The 20,986-nt window shown below is 34.6% G+C and overlaps 3 protein-coding genes across 3 annotated transcripts; all 3 read right to left on the minus strand.

The window, feature by feature from the left end:
• Nucleotides 1–5,980: 5,980 nt before the first annotated feature.
• On the minus strand, nucleotides 5,981–7,540 carry LOC128227117 (heat shock 70 kDa protein 12A-like). The gene is made up of 2 exons (XM_052937337.1): nucleotides 7,431–7,540; nucleotides 5,981–7,256 (listed from the first exon to the last, which is right to left on the minus strand). Exons 1-2 carry the CDS (start codon nucleotides 7,534–7,536, stop codon nucleotides 6,223–6,225), a joined length of 1,140 nt encoding a protein of 379 aa, XP_052793297.1. The 5' UTR covers nucleotides 7,537–7,540; the 3' UTR covers nucleotides 5,981–6,222.
• A 1,281-nt stretch (nucleotides 7,541–8,821) lies between these two features.
• LOC128227119 (circumsporozoite protein-like) lies at nucleotides 8,822–14,715 on the minus strand. The gene is made up of 2 exons (XM_052937338.1): nucleotides 14,687–14,715; nucleotides 8,822–9,380 (listed from the first exon to the last, which is right to left on the minus strand). The coding sequence occupies exon 2, from the start codon at nucleotides 9,373–9,375 to the stop codon at nucleotides 8,869–8,871; it is 507 nt and encodes a 168-aa protein (XP_052793298.1). The 5' UTR covers nucleotides 9,376–9,380; nucleotides 14,687–14,715; the 3' UTR covers nucleotides 8,822–8,868.
• A 2,737-nt stretch (nucleotides 14,716–17,452) lies between these two features.
• On the minus strand, nucleotides 17,453–17,983 carry LOC128226110 (heat shock 70 kDa protein 12B-like). The gene has a single exon (XM_052936002.1). It carries the CDS (start codon nucleotides 17,981–17,983, stop codon nucleotides 17,453–17,455), a length of 531 nt encoding a protein of 176 aa, XP_052791962.1.
• Between the last annotated feature and the right edge of the window lie 3,003 nt (nucleotides 17,984–20,986).

Consider the following 20,986-nt stretch of genomic DNA (forward strand, 5'->3'; position numbering starts at 1 on the left):
TGTTTCCAAAAAAGAATGAGTTCTGATGAAGATGAGTGGACTGTAAACCACCAAATTTTGGTCCCGAAGTCATATCGCACGGAAAGCTCCTGAAACACCAAGGTCAGGTCATTTAGGTTGTAACCAAAACCAATCATAAGATACTTAACCATTTATACTGGCCTTATCTCAAAGCAGATGTTACAAGGAACAACAGATCATGGTAGGCAAACTAAACAGAAAATACCAAAAGCTCATTAGCAGCCTATTCCTGCTTTTGATGAACGTAGGTAGGGATTGACAAAATCATAGGAACAACCTCATCGTTGTACATTACTGTTTATGATAATGTCAATAAAGCAGTTTAAATTACATAATATTTTTTTATTATTTCTGCTCTTAAATTTTTGTTCCAAAGCATTATTTGAAAATCTTTGAGGAGTTGACTTCAAACTTCAAATAAAATATTAATCTCAATGAAGAAAGTTGCAGTGCAAAGGAACAATAACTCTGGGTAGAGTATGTTTTTTATATGTGTTGCCTTTTGTTAATTTTCATAATTATTGTTTGTCCGGATCATAACTTGAATTCTTAAAGGAACTGACCACAAACTTCATTTACAGATAGATCTCATTGAGGATAAGTGTAGTGCATAGAAACCATAACTCTAGGTACATAATATTTTTAGTAATTGCCCGTCGTAATTTTTCATATTTTCGTCTTGAGCATTTCTTGAAAAGTTGTTTAGGTATTTACTTCAAACTTTACTGAAACCATAACTCTTGGTACGGTTTTTGTTTAGTCATTTTCAAATATAATCTTTTGTCATTTGCCGAAAATGATACTGTTTTTAATTCGGCAGCATGTGACTGCTCGTATTGTTTTCTGTTTTATTTTATCGGTGCTAATAAAGCAATGCTTTACTTATTCAGTTCCTTGATAAGTATCCGATATATAATAGTTTGTATCGGAAGAATAGAACAGCGTTCTAAAATCATTTTAACTGTTTGGTAATTTCATAGAATTCCAGAAATTAAGAATTCAATTTCTTAAAACCTCTTTCACTTTTATTATGTACCGATTACAATAGTATCACGTATTTAAATGTGGAAAGGCAAAACATTTATATAAGTAATTCATCCAGAATATAGGATCATTTAATTATTTAAAGATTAATGCATGCCCAGAGAACAAAATAGTAGGGAACCCCACCATATGTAATCCATAGTTTCTGTCTGAAACCTAAAGTCTTTATCAAATCATAACAACCATGCATTTGTGTGGTAATTCGCCTGCGATTATTGACATAATAACTTTGAATTTACTTGCGTTCAGGACTGTTAAAATTGTTTAAAAGTTTAAACATATCGAAATTGGTCAGGAATTCGAGTTGTCGAAATGTACCATAAACACCATAAATCAGCCACGCCAGACAGGCTGTACTAGTCTAACATATCCTATCTCACCACTTTAATCATGTGGCCGTGCCTATTCCTGACTTCCACCTGTATCTCTGGTTCACAAAAAACAGCTTAACTTTGATTTCAAAGTCCCTGTTGTCGCCTGTGTCCATTTTTACAAGCACCAAGCCGACCTGTTGACAATCTTCATCTGTCACGTACTCCGGGTTTTCTCTTCGGCTTGCGAACACATGCAGAGCAGCATACGCCTGGTTGTCTATAATTGAGTGATGGTTCATCTCTGTTATGTTTTGTCCGACAGTTACCTCTGGTCCGATAGAGGCATGTTTTTCACAGATGTCGTCGCACTACTCATGTCCATCAATCTGGAAACGTTTATTTTCTGAATGTATTCCAGGTTTGAAATGGTTAACTATCGCGATACCGTATGTATACTTTTCTACTCTATCTTTTATAGCAGTTGCACTCTGACCAATCAAAACGGCTCCTCTTATAACAGCAGTTCTTGGTTCTGTTCTAAAGATGTTAAAATTTGATTCACAAATTTATCTTTCATTCTGGTTTGAAGGTATTTTGACTCTGAAAACTCGCCAACTAATACTATATAGTCAACATCTTCAAGCGCGTAAAGAAGTAATTGCGTTCTTTCGATAACTCGATCTATTGTTTCATTAAAGATCCACTGTCCTTTGCCTTTTGAAATATGCATCTTGCCGCGTTTTAGTTTGAAATCTTCAGAGCATCCTGCTCTCTTCAAAGCATCATCGATTTTTTATGATCTCCATATATTTCAGCAAGTCTAAAAGGAGTCTTTACAATCAGATGGTCATTCCCATCAATCGTTGTATTTTCTTTCATCTAAATGGATATAAATAACAACGTGTTGATCAAATGTTATTGTGCAATGACTTTTATGCTTTCAAAACAACAACAATATTTTGAAATATGCATCCGGTGATATATTAAAACAGAAAGCTAGTAGCCCTTTGAGTATGCTACGTTCATGTTCTTTAACTGAAAAAGTTACAATGCCTTTTTCCTAATGTGAATTTACCCAGAAACAGAAAACATACCGCCATTAATTGAAAAAATAAAACTTTTTTTTTTTAATTTATTGAACAGGTAAAATTATGGCAATATAATATAAACTTACATACCTCCTTTGAGTGAAAAAGCGTAATGAGTTCATTAAACAGGTACTATTTACTATGGTTGTCCAAGCGTACGAGTTCTTGAAACTTGTTATCTGCTGCGTAGCCGAACAAATGAAACTTTTTGTTCTGGTCAAATAGAACCACTGTTGGAAACTTGCAATATAATGAACATGCTTTAATTTAGGATGGTATATAAATCATACGTTTTCAGGGATTAAAAACCAACAGTTATCATTCGGTCTTAAATTTTCTAAAAAGAAAACCATTTGCAAAGGAAAAACATGATCGGGACTTCGTGAACATTTAACATTCGGCCTAATCAATGTTCAATTAAATCCTTGAACTTCATTGGTATTTTTTAAACACTCTGACTTATTTAATGATATTGTTTGATATTTACTGAAGCAAAACACCCAAGATTTCTCTATCACGTGTACCTCTTATTGTTTAATGTTTTGATCGCGAAAGTTTTGGTCGCGCCGAAAGACCACACCTGTAACCTTATTTTACATGAGAATTGACATCAACATGTACATGTATCGATAACGATACTTTAGATATATATATGTAATCTTTGTCTGTCGTCTTGTAGAGTAGTGTTTCGCTACGTCGGCCCGATCATGCTGAAACAAAGGTGTGTTTTTTTACTTTAGGGATCTTGGCACCGTATTAGTAAAGTGCCCAAAATGCACGTACCTCTGAGTCGACTTCTGAGAACAATTTGAAAACTCGTATCTGATCGTAATTTTAGAATACGCATCTCGTGGATGTGGTACCAAGATCTATTGCAGCACAGAATAACGCGGATCGCTTGCCTTTGACCTCTTCATCGGATCTCTTCCCGCTGACATCTCCATCGTATCTCTTCCAGTTTTCATTTATCATAATTTAATTTCAGTATGTATTTTGTCTAATTGAAATAAGTTACTTAAGCCTGTTAAGCTTAAGAAGTTTCGAGAAATTGGGGCCTGATCTCTTTCCGCTGACCTCTCCATCGGATCTCTCGCCATTGGATCTGTTACCGCTGCATTCTTCATTGGTTATCTTCCCGCTTAATTTCATTGGATATATTCCCACTGACCTCTCCATCGGATCTGTACAGTATATGCAATGACATAGCTATTAAAAAGTATCAATTATCAATTATCAACAAATTGATCCCGAGTAGGCCTCGCATAAATAAAAAAAACAGCATCTTAGTGGAGGATACAAACATGTAGACGTAGAAAAAAACTTCTCCTTGTATTATTGTCGTAAAATGTATGTAAAAAGAGGCTTTGAATTATGACACAAGGTTTATTTAGTTGTGTGTTGTTTAGAAGGATGTGTCTCTGGTGGTGAAAGATGTTGCAGACAAAGAAAATTTACGTAGATACAACAAATTGCGTTTCTCTATCATGTCACACATATCTATTACAACAGTAATTTGTTGCTTTTATATTGAGTGTAGTCAGTTTACATAATTAAGATCAAAATTACCTCATTTTCTATCAAATTTCACGGAGTCTAACGAGAGTAATGTTCCTTGGCTTAACAAAAGATTGTGTCGAATGTACCAGCACTGACAGCGTTGATCGCAGTAAGATCTCGGAATGCCGTTTAGGTTTCTAATTAACCTGCGGTGATCAAGGTATTATGCCACTGAAGCACTTTCGAGTTGTACCAAGATGCCCCTGAATGCGTATCCCGGATTTGTTGTAAGAGGGGCGAAACATAGGGGCATAACCTTATGACTTGCGCCCCTCCCTCAGAACCAAAATGTATTTGGTTTAAAATGTTGACAGGGGGTTTTGCGGTACTCTCTACAGAAAATTGTAACATTTTATAGTACGAAATGGTGCATTTTGGGCGTATTTCTTTAATCGTTTTCTCCTATATTGAAATAAAAAGTAAACATGGTCGATTTTAGGTGGAGGGGTGTGCACCGGGTGCTCCCCCTGGATCCACTAGTGGAATTATATGCATTATATGGTTGGAAAAGGGATTGTTACCAGTTTTGGCGTTAGATAAATAACATAAGTAGATCAGAGACGATTTTCGCTTTGTTTTCAAACAAACGTATCAATTACCTGTAAAACAACATTTAGGTTTTTGTTACATTTACATTTAGGACATTGTTATATTCAACTGAACACTATTCTTTGATGGCAATGGAAAGATTGAAATTTACTACTAATTGTAAAATATTAAACAGACAAATGAAAAGTAAAAATTATGACGTCATTTGTACACATATTGCGGAACAACAGAAAACAAAAATTGGTATTGAATTTGAGGTAAATGTGTATGTTTCTAACTGAAATAGGTCTGAATTGTATTCCTCCGTCTGCAGATAGCGTTGGGATCTCTAATCATAGAAGTTATTTGGGTTTCACTATAAGTTTATTATTATTTGTTTTATTGTTATGTTTCCGCAAGTTAATGCATACATTGATAAGATTTACCTTTTGCGTTTTATCTTTATTTAGGATTGTTGGAATAAGAGTGAGGTTTGTGCACTTAAACTGGTTTAAACCCCCAGTAAATTTACGTTTTACTGAACGTTCCAAGGCGGTTCCTAACAATCCTTGATAAACAAAGCTAGTTTTTATATATATATAATGTATGCACTGTGCTGCTTGTGGACTTTAGTGTTGTTTTTCCATGTTTCTTGTTTGTGATTATATGTTCTTTGGCGTTTACTCAGTGCCATTAAACCGGGTTTATGTTTAAACTTTTTGGTACTGAGCTTGTTTCTGTAGCTTTTCGCATAAATATTCACTGTTAAGATACAACGGATATCTCAATAAGTAAGGGAGATATCTTAAAAAAGAAGAAGAGAAAGTGTAAGATATATACTCTCCATTTGCTATATGCACGACACGAGAACCTAAAATCAACTGGTACATGAAAATCATTGTCTATAAGGGTACAGAACCTCAAATTAATTGGTATATGAATACCATTATCGTCTAAGGTTAAGGTAACGTTAATTGATTCTAGGCATATACTGTTCATAACCTTCTTTAGCAGTTTTTTATGAGGAAGCTTCTTTAATCAACGAACAAACAAGTTTCTGTAATACAAACTAAAACACACAGCGTACGAATTGTAAATGGTTATCATATAGCAATACTCCATCTTTGATGTAGGAGCGCAGATATTTATTATTTATAGCCGTAAATTTTGCTAGTTTAGTTCTTTGAACTTTTTTTAGATGAAGCAATTTAGTAGACATTAATATTATAAATAACGTACAAGGTAGCTACACCATAAAGGATTCGATGTTAAACAAGCGTTCTTAAATCAAAATTGCAAGAAATTAAAGAAATAATTGGGTTTTGAAAGTAAGTACGGGAAACAATCTAAGGTTTAATTTTATTCATGATATACTAAATCTCTGATTACTAATAACATGAGTTTATTTGCTTATAATTGTTTAGTAATACAGGAACTAGTATTGCCTTTTTGGTGAGATTTCTCATAGACATGAAAAGTCCATCTAGTGTTGACAAACAAATATTTGTGTTCGTGTTTTTGCTGCTATTAACATAAATACTTTGAATAAATTTTCTTGAGTAAAGGTGATCCTATCAGCATGCTTAAAATATATCGAGATTGATCAGGAAAACAAATTCTGTCAAAATACACCAAGAATCAGATAATTCACCCAGGTTACACTGGCTGAACTAGCCTAAGAAGTCCATCCTCGCGTCTTTAATCAAGTTTCCGTGTCCATCCCAGACTTCAACCTGTATCTCGGTCCCACCAAATACCAGTTGTACTTTGATTTCAAAGTCTCTGTTGCCCCCTGTGTCTATTTCCACAAGCAACAAGCCAATCTGCTGACAGTCTTCATCCGTCACGTACTTTGGGTTCTCAACAGAGCTCGCGAACACTTGCAGGACAAAATGCGCCTGATCATCTATATTTGGGTAATAAGTCATCTCTTTCATGTATTGTCCGACAGTTATCTCTTGTCCAATAGTCACAAGTCTTTCAAAGATGTCATCGCAATACTCAAACCCATCAATCACGATAAGTTTATTTTCTGAATGTATTTCAGGCTTGAAATGTTCCATAGTTGCGATACCGTAGGTATACTTTGATACTCTTGTTTGTATAGAAGCTGGACTCTGACCAAACAACACGGCACCTTTCATAACAGCAGATTTTGATGCTGTTGGCGCTACAACTTTATCCCCAAATTCCGCTTTCATTCTCGTTTGAAAGTATTTTGACTCCGAAAACCCGCCAACTAATACTATGTAGTCAACATTTTCAAGCATGTTTATAAGTGATTGCGTTCTTTCGATAATTTGATCTATCGTTTCATCAAATATCCATTGTCCTTTGTCTTTTGAAATATGCATTTTGCCGCGTTTTATTTTGATGTCTTCAGAGCAGCCTGCTCTCTGCAAAACGTCATCGATACTTTCATGTTCTCCATATATTTCATAAAGTCGCGCAGAAAAAGTTACTATCAGTTGATCATTCCCATCAAATTTTCTTTTGGACATCTCAAAGTCGGCCAACATTTCCCAACACTCGTTCAAGTATTTTTCTTTAAAAGATTTAACTGCTGCGAAACCAAAGATATCTACGAGGAGTCTTTTAAATTTTGCGTCCACGTCCGTCCCTCCAAACCCTCCCCCTTCCGGTTTTTTTAGCTCCTTTAGCCCACCATCTACAACTTTGTGGCATGTTATGTCCGCCGTACCACCTGGAAACAAAACTGTTGGATTGTAAATAATACTCATGAAAGGGAATCGTTCGGATCATGACACCCCATTCCGGTGAATAGTTATGTTACGGTAAGTACAGCATTAACACTACTCCAGTAATCTTTCAAAACATTCACTTATATATCTTATATATAAGAAAAACGTATACTTACCACGGAGATCAAGAACAATAAATCTCGTTCCTTCTTTACCAATGCAAGGAAAGGATTCTCTGCAGTAAACGAAAGCTGCTTCAGGTTCTAGAGCTAAAGAAAGCATTTCGTCTAATATCTCAGCCTGAAATAAAAATAATAATACAACAGAGCTATTGATATTGATTGTTGCAAAGTGATTGCAAATACTTACATTATTGCATACTGCGACCATTTTAGCTGCATTCCGCAGAAACGTTTTTGCGGAATTATTCCATATTGATGGCATTGTAAGAACCCAATGTATGTCGTTCTCGCGTATGCAACTGCTTCTCCTGTGTAAGTCTTCCAGTAGCTCTTTTTTAATGTATTTTATTGCGCTTGCATAAATGTCAATGACGGGCATTTCTGTTCTCTCTTGAATATCTTTCAGCGGGGTATTTTCTTTCATCTACAATACAATGGATATGAATAACAACGTGTACATCTATGGAACAATGTTATTATGGAAATACTATTATGCTATCAAAATCTACATTTTGAAATATGCAGCCGGTGATATTTTAAAACTGAAAGCTAGAGCTACGGTCATGTTATTTTGTAATTAAAAAGCTTCAGCTATTTGATAACTTAAATATCTTAATCAATGCATTTAAGTTTACTTATATTTGCCCAGAAATCAACATACATACCGTATTAGTTGAAAGAAAAAAAAACTTTTTTTCGAATTCATTAAACAGGTACCATGACTTACGGCAATATACATGTACTATAACTTAACATACCTCTCTTGTTTGAAAAAGCGTCATTTTGAATTTCTTAAACAGATACCAGTCCCTATGGTTGTCCCGAATTAATAGTTCTCGATACTTGTCTTCTGCTTCGTGGCCAAACGAGTGAAACTTTTTGTTCTGATCAAATAGTACCACTGTTGGAAGCTGGCAATAGCATGAATTAGATTAAGGATGTTTAATAAATTACACGTTTTCTAAGATTAAAAACCACTATTTCTCATTCGGTTTAAAATTCTATATCAAGAAAACCATTTGCAAAGGAATCCATTTAGCATTCGGCCTATACGATGTTTATTTAAAAACTTGAACTTCAGTATAATTCTCTAAACACTCTGACTTGTTGAATGATGTTGTTGATACTTCCTGAGGAAAACAACAGAATTTCTCCATCACATGTACCTCTAACGGATCAATGTTTTGATCGCGCAAGTTTTGGTCGCGGAAACCAGTTTAAGACCCCACTATTAACCATATTTTACAAGAATTAACCCTGAGATGATTCAATACGATACTTTTAATATATATATATATAATCTATGTCTGTTGTCTTGAGTGGTTGTGTCTCATTACGTCAGCCCAAGCATGCATTAAAACAAAGATATTTTTAATTTTGGACTCATGGCACCGTATTAGCAAAGTGCCCTAAATGCACGTACCTTTGATTGTCATTCTTTCGTGCACATTGTGAATATTTTTTTCGGATCGTATTTAGAGGAGAATGCAACTCTCGTTGATAAGGTACCAATATCTATTGCGGCACAGTACAAGGCGGATCTCTTCCAGCTGATCTTGCTATTGGATATCTTGCCGCTGACCTCTTCTTCGGATCTCTTCCCGCTGACCTCTCCATCGGATCTCCTCCCGCTGACCTCTCCATCGGATCTCTTGCCGCTGACCTCTCTATCGGATCTCTTCCCGCTTACATCTCCATCGGATCTCATCCAGCTGACATCTCCATCAGATCTCTTCCCGCTGATCTCTCCATCGGATCTCTTCCCGCTTACATCTCCATCGGATCTCTTCCCGCTGACCTCTCCATCGGATCTCTTGCCACTGACCTCTCTATCGGATCTCTTCCCGCTTACATCTCCATCGGATCTCTTGTTGCTGACTTCTTCATTGGTTATCTTCCCGCTGACTTTCATCGGATATCTTCCAACTGACCTCTCCATTGGATCTGTACAGTATGTGCATGATATGATTATTCAACATCATCAATTATCAATAATTTACAAAGCTTCTGAAAACCCTGGTGGAATATAAATGTATAGAAGCTTTTAATTAAAAGTATTTCATATACTTGTTCGAATTGCAATTAATACGGTTTCCAACTGTTACTCTTTGCAAGTATCTTACTTTTATATATCCCCTTATCATTTTGCAACAAGTATGCTCCGTCAAATATAGTGCTGAACTTAGTTGAACATCATTTTGTTGGTCCGGTACATGGCCTTTTTTTGATCAAAACGATACAATTTGAAGATGCAAACAACTTAAAGGAGATATCTGGTGGGACCTATGGCATTTTTGGGTATGATACAGTTAACAGCCAAAGAAGAACAAGTGGTAGGTATTATCATTCCTTCACATTGGCAATTGTTTAAATAGGCGACAAATAAGGATCTGTTTTTTTTATACAGATATCATCGTAAGAATTGAGGAGACAAAATCTAATATTCTTATTTTTGCCCATTCTTATTAGCTTTAATACAATAATTCTGTTTTAATAAAGTTACTTAACACTTCATGCTTTTGTGTATATTCTTTAGCAGTTGTAGAATGCAGTAGAAAAGTAACTGACTCGAGTTCGATGTAAACAGGTTCAAGCGAGAGAAAAAATGGTAATATGTTAGTTGGTATAAATGAGAGAAAAACAATTATAGTATAAAGGTATGTATTGGTTATCCCGATTAGACCTCGCAATAATAAAGCTAACCCGCTAGAGGAGGAAACACACATGTTGACGTAGCAAAAAGCTTCTCTTTGTATCATTGTCGTAAAATGAATTAAAGAAATAAGAAACTTTGTATTGTGATACTAAGTGTATTTAAGAAGGATGTTTCTTTCATGCTTTTCGATGAAATATGGGGTTTTATCAGTAAAATAACAACAGTGAAAATATCAATTTGATATTTTCCAAGGGGGTACACGTATTCCGAATCGGCAAGGGTTTAAGTGAGGTTTTGGAGCTTGATATGCAAGATGGCGGCGAAACCATGACGAAATCAGATTTTTGGAACCTATTTTCGCCTGGTAAGTGGTATAAAGTATATATTTCAAAAATATCATGACGCGCATTCGGCTCTACAATTATCATGCCTCATTCGGCTTTTTATTTCATGCGTCTAAGTTACGGAATAAAACAATTATTGAAGGAAAACCTTCAGCCAGTCTGTTGTTTACAAATGTGGGAAGCGAGATTTTGATCCTTTTTATGACGTTTATGTTCCAAAAACACATATTTTTGCAATGGTTTCTGCTTTAACATTATTTAAATGTGGTATTTTAATTTCCTGACAGTTCCTTTGCTGTACAAGAGCCTTCAATGTAATTCTATTTTGGTTTAACCACCTTAGTGTGTGCTGAAAATAGTTCAACCACCTTTTGGCATCTGCACTGAAAGACACTTTTATAAATGAAAACAAACTGTGTAACAAATTAAACTTGTGACAAACGTTCCATAATATTTCAATCATAAACTGGTTGCGTAGTAATTTGGTTATGTATTTATGTCCCGCTTAAAATTAAAGTGTTTTCGCTATTTATTGGAACATATTTGCACTATAAAACTTCATTGATTACTGTCCGTAAAAGATCTTTACCAAAAAACCAGCAAAAATAAACTATAAGAATAAAAAGCAGAGAACCTTTTCTCAACAAACCGGAAATAGAAAAGTTGACAGCTATAATTTTGCGTGAGGGACGTCCCACGGGTAGCGGCGTAAATAACACCATTTTCAAAAAGGGGGTAATTAAGAAAAAAAATGAAATAAAACTCTGAAAATAAGCATAAAAGAAACAGAAAATTTGTTTATTTCAGTGTAAGATCGTATTTAATTTCACTCGTGATCATAAAAAAACTATATTTTCACTCGTGGCTTCGCCACTCGTGAAAATATGTTTTTCTATGACATTCGAAATCAAAAATACGACCTCGTTAACTAAGTCGTTCGAACAACAATTTAGATTAATATTGATTACCAGTCCTTGTCATTAAAATGTTTTACTTTATTCAATCTGCCTACGACACTGTTGATAAACAAAGACTGCAATGTCACCAAAATACAAACGTATCCTACTCAGTGTCAGGGTAAAATGATCCGATTTGAGTAATATATAAGTAATTGCGTTGAACAAGCCTCTTACTAAGATAAAGCACATATATAATCAGGTTACCAAATAAGTTTATCTGCCATCCGGTGAATTTGCTTAAATAATTTGTTTCGTAGTTTTTTTAAAAACCTTGACATTGATAATTTTGAAGTGTTTTATTTTTACTTTTTACGTCTTTTTTGTGCCCTGTTATCATATATAGAAATGACATATAAAATAGTTTTGTAACTTTATTTCTGAAGACTTCCTCCACTTGAGCTCAAATTGTAGCCCATACAAATAAAAGCCACAGTGCAAACGAAATGCTAAAACGGCTGACACTTACTCTTCATGACTGAATGTTAAAGATGCATTTACCAATCATTTAATAACTTTGGGCTTTCTGCTATTAAATACCATCTTGTTATCAGTAATAGATATTTTCAAAAATGCATTATTTAGTAAGAAGCTAAAGGTTTATCAATCAAAATTCATGTTTGTTATACATGTGTGTGTATTGAGTTTGAATAAGAGTGTCATTTTAATAATAAATAAAACAAACTACATTTGTTTATCATGTCATACACATTAATAGTAATAGTAGTTTGTGTTATTATATTGACAAAAGTTAGTTTACAGTATATAAAATTAAAATCTCCTGCGATTTTCTATTAAATTTTACACAGTCTAACGAGAGTTTTTCATTGGCTTAGTAAAATATTGTGTCGAATGTACATCTAAAAGAATTGCACCGTCACTCATGAATCCTTACAGGAATGCTGGTCTCATAACCCAAATGCTCCTGTTGTTATTTTTAAAGCATGACATTTAACCATAACTGTCTCATGGCGACGTCTGTGAGTATATATTCTCTTCTTAAATATCTCTATTTAACAAATGCTAATATATATGCGATACAATAGTAAGTTACAAAAAATATATTAAACACTATTTAATTTTTTACCTTATATCCCATGGTAATCTCTTTCGTAATGATAAGAAATATTTCAACGTGATTTGGAAAATATTCCGGGTGTATAAATAGGTTCGCTCGAATTAGGGAAATCAACGACGAATATCGTTTCATACGTTTTTTTTTCGAAAATAGAACATATATTTAGCCTGTTAATGTCTACGTAGGTATGAAGGTATTTGATATTAATACAATGTTATTGTCTGTTTTACATTGTTTCCATAGACTAAAGAAATTTTTTGAATCAGTTGAATCAACTAGCCTTTAGGATGTATTGAAGGAAATATAAAACCAAACACATATAAAAACAAATGTGTATCTTTTATGAGATATTTCACAGCGACTGTCGTCAAAAAAGTTTAGGCGGGATTTGAGAATCATGAGATATGCATAAAACTTAACAGGAAACAAGGTTGTCCCTGATTTGGCTCAGTTGTAGCATTTGGCCTTTGAAGTGTTCGGAACACCCATGCTTAGGTTTTATAGATATCCGAATAAACTTTAGAATATATGTTTGTTTCACGTGAATACGGGGCGGATCGGAATTTCCAACACGGAGGCAAGTGCACAATCCGTTATTGGGGATTTTCCTTCTTATAACACTATTATGATAAACATGTTTATGGTACTTTAAATACGATTGATTACAGATATAAAAACATCCTCTAATTTATAGTATGTTCATGTTAACAACGACATATATCCCCATTTGGAAATTGAAGGATTATTTTATAACCACTCTAGAATACAATTATGCAAATATGTTGCATACATATGTATATATCGCAGCCATTCGTATAAAAATCTGTGTAGAATTGATGAAACAGAATTTGACTGGGTATTTAGCAACACATTTACGTTTAAACCAAGCAGGACACGTTTGCAAATGTGGTGACGTTGAAAATCATTGGATACGGACGATGGATACACTAGAAACAAGTTATAAGTTAATCTACATTAGCTTACAGTAAAGCTGCACTGGCTATATAATCCATTGAGACGGTTAACCAACTGGTCAATTACGTTTTCGTTTTTTCGTACTGACATGTTAGTTGTTATAGTTTCCAGTCTTACACTAACTGAGTCCGGTAGTTCTTAATTCAAATCATTAAAGCATTGTTGAAGGCATCTTGGCCCTTTGCCTTTAATCAGGGTTTATTCTGTCCCTGCAGTTTTCAGTGTATTTTATTATTAAAATCTAACCTGACGCAAAGAATGATTTGGCGTCTCATGAATAAAAGTATATGATCAGAAAAAATATATATCAGAGGTTTTCGAAAACAATGACGCATTTAATGACATTATCTCAGCTACGTATACGTAACAATGTAAGCAATGGTTGATTATTAGTATGTCCTCAATCATGTAAGAGTAATACAGCTGATAATACATAGCCAACGATGGTATTTGTATATATAAATAGTACGAAAATAATTAATTTTAGTTACAGTTTTTATTTTTAAAATGGATAGAAACATTAATTAAACATTAAGTTTCAACAAAAGAAGCATGCCTTAAAAAACAGATAACGAATATAATACCTCAAACTTTCAACATCCTGATAAAACGAATTGCCTCCAAATATGTTTGATTTTGTACAACATTATATGAAAATAACACGAAAGTTGATATGATAAACATTAAAAAGCAATAAAACTCTTAATCGATTTGTTTCTAATGCAGAGACATCTTAGACAGTGATACACTCTTATTCCCAAATGAGATGTACAAGATTTAATATTACTGTTTTAATATTCCAAAAAGGATAAATAAATGTCAAAAGCAATGGTTCTAATGAAGTATACCATGTTTTATTTGAAAAAAATGAGCATAAAACATGGTATTTCTACTTTATGATACTAGAGTAGACAGCAGTAAATCTTTTTAGCATTTACCAATCATTTAACATATTTTGCGCTTTCTGCTATTAAATACACAAATACAGTCTAGGTATAAGTAGTTTTTTTTTCATAAATGCATTATTTAAGAAGTAATTAAAGTCTTATCAGTCAAAATTGATGGTTGATATATATGTGTATGTATTGATTTTGAATAGGAGTTTCAATTAAAGGTTCCTAATTGATTCTGGTTAGGAACGTTGCTTAATAAGTAATTAATCTGTATAAATAACTTTATATTTAACTGTCAACGAGAACGTTTATGTTCAAATTTTGAAAATTTACTCAACATTGACTTACCACGTTGACACCATCGGCATCCGAATATATTTCCCTCAAACAAAAGAGTGTCTATAGAATTTATGACCTAGGAAAAAGACATCGCCTTATCTAGCCGAATAAAATACAATCGATCAACATGTTTTGCCATAAAGGGTTAAAATGTATATCTTTTTGGCAGGAGATAGTGAATTGAAAGATAAAATAAGCGTGTCGATTTTCTAGATTCTTAATACTTGTCATGTAATTTTAACATTGGTGAAACATATTAAGACTTGAATAATTTTTAGCTTTTTTTGTCAGTAGCAGAACTAATGTGCCAAAATATAAAATTATTATCCAACCAAGGTCAAAACAATCTCTTAGTTTAAGTGAATCTAAACGGCAAGAGTTATGATTCAGCTATAGTATAGTAACGAAGGTAACGATATTTGGAAATAAATTTGCGCAGTGTTCAGTGTGTTTTGTATGTTAACATTCAAAATTTTCTCCGATTGCATCATTTTAAAGAAATCACATACTGTCTTTATACACCTTAGGATACATTTGATCTGTGCTTTGAACCGAATGCATTGATGATATCTGCAAGACCTTCTATTACGTATCATTCTATGATGTGCTTCTATTACCTTTGAAGGTGACTGCAGGCGCTGACACATAAGGAGACGCCTCCATGTGTCGCTCCGATTCTTTTTAACATTCTTTAAGTGTTTATTTAGCATCGATCCTTGTGCCTTTAAAAGGGATATTGGTTCAAAATATGCGTCTTATATAATCAACTGTTTTATCAGGTGCAGACTGAAGAATATGGTGCACTGTAATAAACGACATAATATTAGGGATGGAAGCGAATATCCGAGTATCCGGATATCCGGATATCACGCAAGTATTCGGATACCAAAATGGGTATTCGAATATTCGTTAAGAATTAAAAATTCAATGAAATAGCTTAGCAGAGACATAGCAATTGTTATAAAACTTTTCAGATGAAATATTTCATGTGTTCAACAGTGTCTGTTGAGAAGCGTGTTTGTGTCACAAATCGTCTGCTAATTGGGTGTTATGATAATTTTTATTTTTAGAAAATAAAGGGTTTCTATCTCTGGCGCATAGTCTACCTTTTTCTACTCTTTAAATGATTAAAACCGGGCATATCTATTTATTTATTTTTCAAATTTAACGTTAATGTTATCTTTATTAGTATCCATCTATAATCTAGAAGCATTGCAAACTTCAAACATGGAGCCTAGACTTAGAGCAGTCATGCGAAAAATGTTTAATCGGGGGCAAATGCCACGTCCACGATTTTTTCGGGACAGGAGTAACCCTCTTGAGAACTTAAGGGAAGAAGATATCTTCGCGCGTTATCGTTTTAGGACACTATTACCTTTTGTTGGGTTTGTGTCAGGCGGCGGCACGATGATTCGCTTTACCGCTATTGTTGTGTGTTTAGAGTTATATGCGCTATTTGGGAACCGGGGCCTTGTAAATGACAGCTATTGACGCTGTCAACTTGAGCCAGCCAGCATTAAGCATCGTCTGCCGTTTTGACAGGTAATATTATATGTGGCAGACCTGTAAATCTTTCCTATACCACCTCTCCGAATAGCAGAGCCCAATGGTCAGAGTCTAATCACGGCTGCCTCTGACCACGGCGGACTTTTTGGTTTAAAAAAACCTACAAGAACCATAACTTACAGTGTATCCCATTTCTCAGTAAATAGCAAAGGTATCAACATGAAGCTAGAGGCACTTATAAGATTTTTGAAATGATTTGTTTAGAATTAATTTTCTGTGAACAAAAAGCATGAAATGTTCATCCAATAAGTCTAATATCGGTAATCAGGACCATACTGACTGAGCTGCCCTAAAAATCATCATAGCGTCCTAAATGAAGTGTCTGCGTCCATTGAAACTTTTATTTTTATAGTAGTTGGATTCTGACCAAACAGCTCGGCTCCTCTCAATAAGCAGTTTTGGGCTGTATAAGGGGTACAATTTTAGCGCGAAATTTATCATTCATACTTTTAAATATATTCACACTGACTGAATTAACCTAAGAAGTAAATCCTGGCATCCTAAATGAAGTTTTCCTGTCTATATCGGACTTCCACCTGTATATCGGTTCCACTAAACATCATCTTATCGTCGACACCAGACTGTTTTGACCTGTGACATATTCGGGGTAAAAGCTTTATTACTGTAGGAAGCTACAGAGTGTACAATAATCTTTTGCAAGAGTAATAATATTAATCAATCAGGTATATTCATAAAATTAGGATAAGAAGGAAGGGAATAGATTAGCTTTTTTTGTAAATCTTTATTAAATACCGATTACAAAATAATGTATTTACATGTATAAAGGTAACTCATTAATAAAAGCAGTTCGCACAAAATATTTCAGACCGAGAAAATAATACTGTATAGAAATTAAAACATGCATTATGTACACAAATGGTACTAGAACCTCTATTTAAAACCACATCAAAACTATTCGTAAGTTATACGAAATACTATTACATCTCAAATGTGTCTGAAGAAATAATTTTATTTCATTACAACTGTTTAAGTATTTTTGTTCGTAATCACTTTCCGAACGTTGGTGAATTTTGTCTACAACTTCATATCATAGATATATATGTTGTAGTTTAGTACATTTTCAACATGTTTGACGGTAAAAGTGGCCCAGTTAGCATACTATAAGTATATCAAGAATGTTGAGAGTTGTAAGTGTTGTCAAAAATAACATCAGTTGAATAAACAGTCTGCCAAGAAACACTGGTTGTACTAGCCTAAAAAGTCCATCCTGGCGTTTTTAATGGTGTTTCCGTGTCCATCCCGGACTTCTACCTGTATCTCGGTTCCGCCAAATATTAGTTTTACTTTGATTCCGAAGTCCCTCTTGTGATTTTTTTTCATTTCTATAAGCAACAAGCCGACCTGCTGACAATCTTCATCCGTCACGTACTTGGGGTTTTCTTTTGAGCTCGCAAACACCTGCAGGACAGCGTGTGCCTGGTTATCTATAGTTGGGTAATAGGTCATCTCGTTCATGTTTTGTTCGACAGTTATCTCTTGTCCGATAGAGACATGCTTTTCAAAGATGTCGTCGCAATACTCACGTCCGTCAATCACGATTCGTTTTTCTTCTGAATGTATTTCAGGTTTGAAATGGTTCATTGTTGCGATACCGTAGCTATACTTTGATACTCTAGTTTGAATTGCAGCAGGACTCTGACCAAACAACACGGCTGCTCTCATAACGGCGGTCCTTGGCTCTATAGGTGCTACAATTTTGTCACCAAATGTTTCTTTCATTCTCGTTTGAAGGTATTTTGACTCTGAAAACCCACCAACTAGTATTATATAGTCAACATCGCCAATCACTTTTAGGAGAATTCGTGTTCTTTCGATAACTTGATCTATTGTTTTATCAAAGATCCATTGTCCTTTGTCTTTTGAAATGAACATTCTGCCGCGTTTGATTTTGATATCTTTATAGCATCCTGCTTTCTGCAAAGCATCATCAATTTGTTCCTGTTCGACATAACTTTCACTAAATTGCGCAGGAAAATTTACAACAAGTTGATCATTCCCATCAAACTTTCTTTTCGATATCTCAAAGTCGGCCAACATTTCCCAAATCTCTTTCAAATGTTTTTCTTTGAAAGATTTAACTGCTGCCAAACCAAATATATCTACGAGGAGCTTTTTGAATTTTTCTTCTACGTCCGTCCCTCCAAACCCTCCCCCTTGTGTATGTGTAACTCCTTCAATCCACTATCTTCAACTCTGTGGCACGTTATGTCAGCCGTACCACCTGCAAACAACACTAATAGACTGTACAATAAAACTAAAAAATGGCAATTTTACAGATCACAATACATCACGCCCGTAAAAATAACGTTACGGTTAGTGCATTACTTTCAACACCCCGGTTTCTAACTTCAGTGCTGTTCTGTTTTCAGGAGCAAACTTTTCTGCTTACATAATCTCAAACGACATAGATAACAACCTTTGTTCACTTTGACTTTTTTGTTGAGACTATTACAACATCACTAGATATAACGAAGAGAGCGTGGTAAACATTAACAAACGTCCTGTTTAATGGCACAAAGCTATGGCCCAACAGACACTTGAACGGGAGACGCACGACCGACGTGCATCAAAATATATTTACGGTCATAGAATTTCACAAAACAGTAAATCAATAGCTTAAACAGGAATGCTTAAACATGATTCATGTTTATACACATTTAAGAAGCCGTACTTACCACCAAGATCAAGAAGAATGTACCTCGTTCCTACTTTACCAACGCAAGGAAAGTCTTCTCGGCAATACACGGAAGCTGCTTCAGGTTCTAGCGCTAAAGAAAGCATTTCGTTCAATATCCCAGCCTGAAAGTCGGAATAAAATGAACAAAAGAGCTATCGGGGTGTTGTTGCAAAGTGGTATTAAATGCATGGACCATGATAAAGTTAAGAGCAGAAACGGCTTCAGAATTTATGAATTAATGATGCGACCTTAGCAGCTGCATTCCTCATGAACTGCTTTGCGGAATCCGTCCATATTGCTGGGACTGTAAGAACCCAGTGTATGTCACCCTCGAGGACGCCACTACCTCTCTCGGCGAGGTCTTCTAGCAGCTTCCTTTTGATGAATCGTATTGCACAGGCAAAAATGTGAATGGCGGGCATTTCTATTTTGCCTTCGAAGTCTTTCAGCTGTGTATGTTCTTTCAGCTAAGAAATAAAACGGACCGAAGTATCAGACGACGTTCCCGCGTACATGTCAGTATGGGAAAATATCATTATACACTGCATTCGATTATATTTGATACAAATGGTTATATTTCTATATATTTGACACATTGTTAACATGGTACATTACTATATATTAAGTGAAATGTTCTAAAGATGTTCAGAATAAAGCCATACATACTATACTATAGAATAGCGTCATTTTGAATTCCTTAAACAGGTACCATTCCCTATGGTTCTCCCGGCTTAACAGTTCTTTATAATGTTTCTGTGCTTTGTAGCCGAACGAATGAATTATTTTATTCTGGTCAAATAGTAACACTGTTGGAACCTAAAATTATCATAGAAACTGACTTTAGATATGATGAATAACCCTGTTCAAAATCCTACATGTTTGCCAATTGATTATACATTCTCTTTCACTATGCGTGATAAGTAATATGCAAAGAAGACTAAATGTATGTACCTTTGAAGACCCTTCCTCTGAGGTCATTGTGAACACTCGTTTATGGTCGTGTTTCGAAGAGAATGCATAACCCTTGTATGTGGTACCGAAGTCTATGGCCGCACAGAACAACGCTGATCTCTTCACGCTGACCTCTCCATTAGATGGCTTCAATCAGGTAAATGAACAAACGGTAATAGTAGCTTCAATATGACGCGAATTGCATACTTGTTTTTAAGTTTGTCGGGATTAAAATGTAATGATTTCAAAAAATAAATTTCAATTTTCTATTTCATATTAAAACTAAGTGATGCCTGGCTTTTATATATATATGTATATATTATAGATATGCATTACTATTGATTTTGTTTGCGATTCGTTTCATCATTCTTACCATCAGCTATATATGTGCTTAAAGACCTATACTTACACATGTTACTGTTCTATTTTGTAGGACGTCACCTGTGAAACAAAACATATCATGAGTTAGAACAACGAATAATAACCTTGTATCTTTTATATTTTTATGCCATCACTCTTAAGGGAGTTATATAGATTTGCACTTTTCTGTGCGTTCTTCCGTACGCTCGTCATTAGAACCTTGGATTGTGTGTGTTGTTTTGAAATTTTATTTAAAAGTTATGGTCCTTGGCTATGTGATTATATGGCATATAGAGCAGGCAGTACTTTGGGGTCGCTCATATTTTTCAAAAGAATGAGACCCGGAGCTATGAAACTGCACAGGAATATTTATCAGCATGATTAGTCGAGGACCAGGGTTATAGTGAGTTGCTGCCTTAAGTCAAAGTAGAATCATGGTCATTGCTTACATAATAAATACATATAAAGCATTAAATTTGTTTCAATTCCGTTTTCGATAAACATGTGAGTTATCAATGAGTCATGAAACTAAAGAGGAACGTAAACCAGCATGTGAAAACGTGCATTTGGGGTTTTCTTTTTGGCGCTGTGCTCAGCAGAATTATATTATACTTAAAATTAGGTATATAAGGCTTTATATTTAGTATTACAAAAAGCATGTTAGTAAAAGTAAAGTACGATGTTTGTCTCTGAATATGATGATAGTCTGCTTGTGCACCTGTGGACAAGGTTTA

The sequence above is a fragment of the Mya arenaria genome, chromosome 3 (genome assembly GCF_026914265.1).
Source record: "Mya arenaria isolate MELC-2E11 chromosome 3, ASM2691426v1".
In the NCBI taxonomy this organism is placed as follows: Eukaryota; Metazoa; Mollusca; class Bivalvia; order Myida; family Myidae; genus Mya; species Mya arenaria.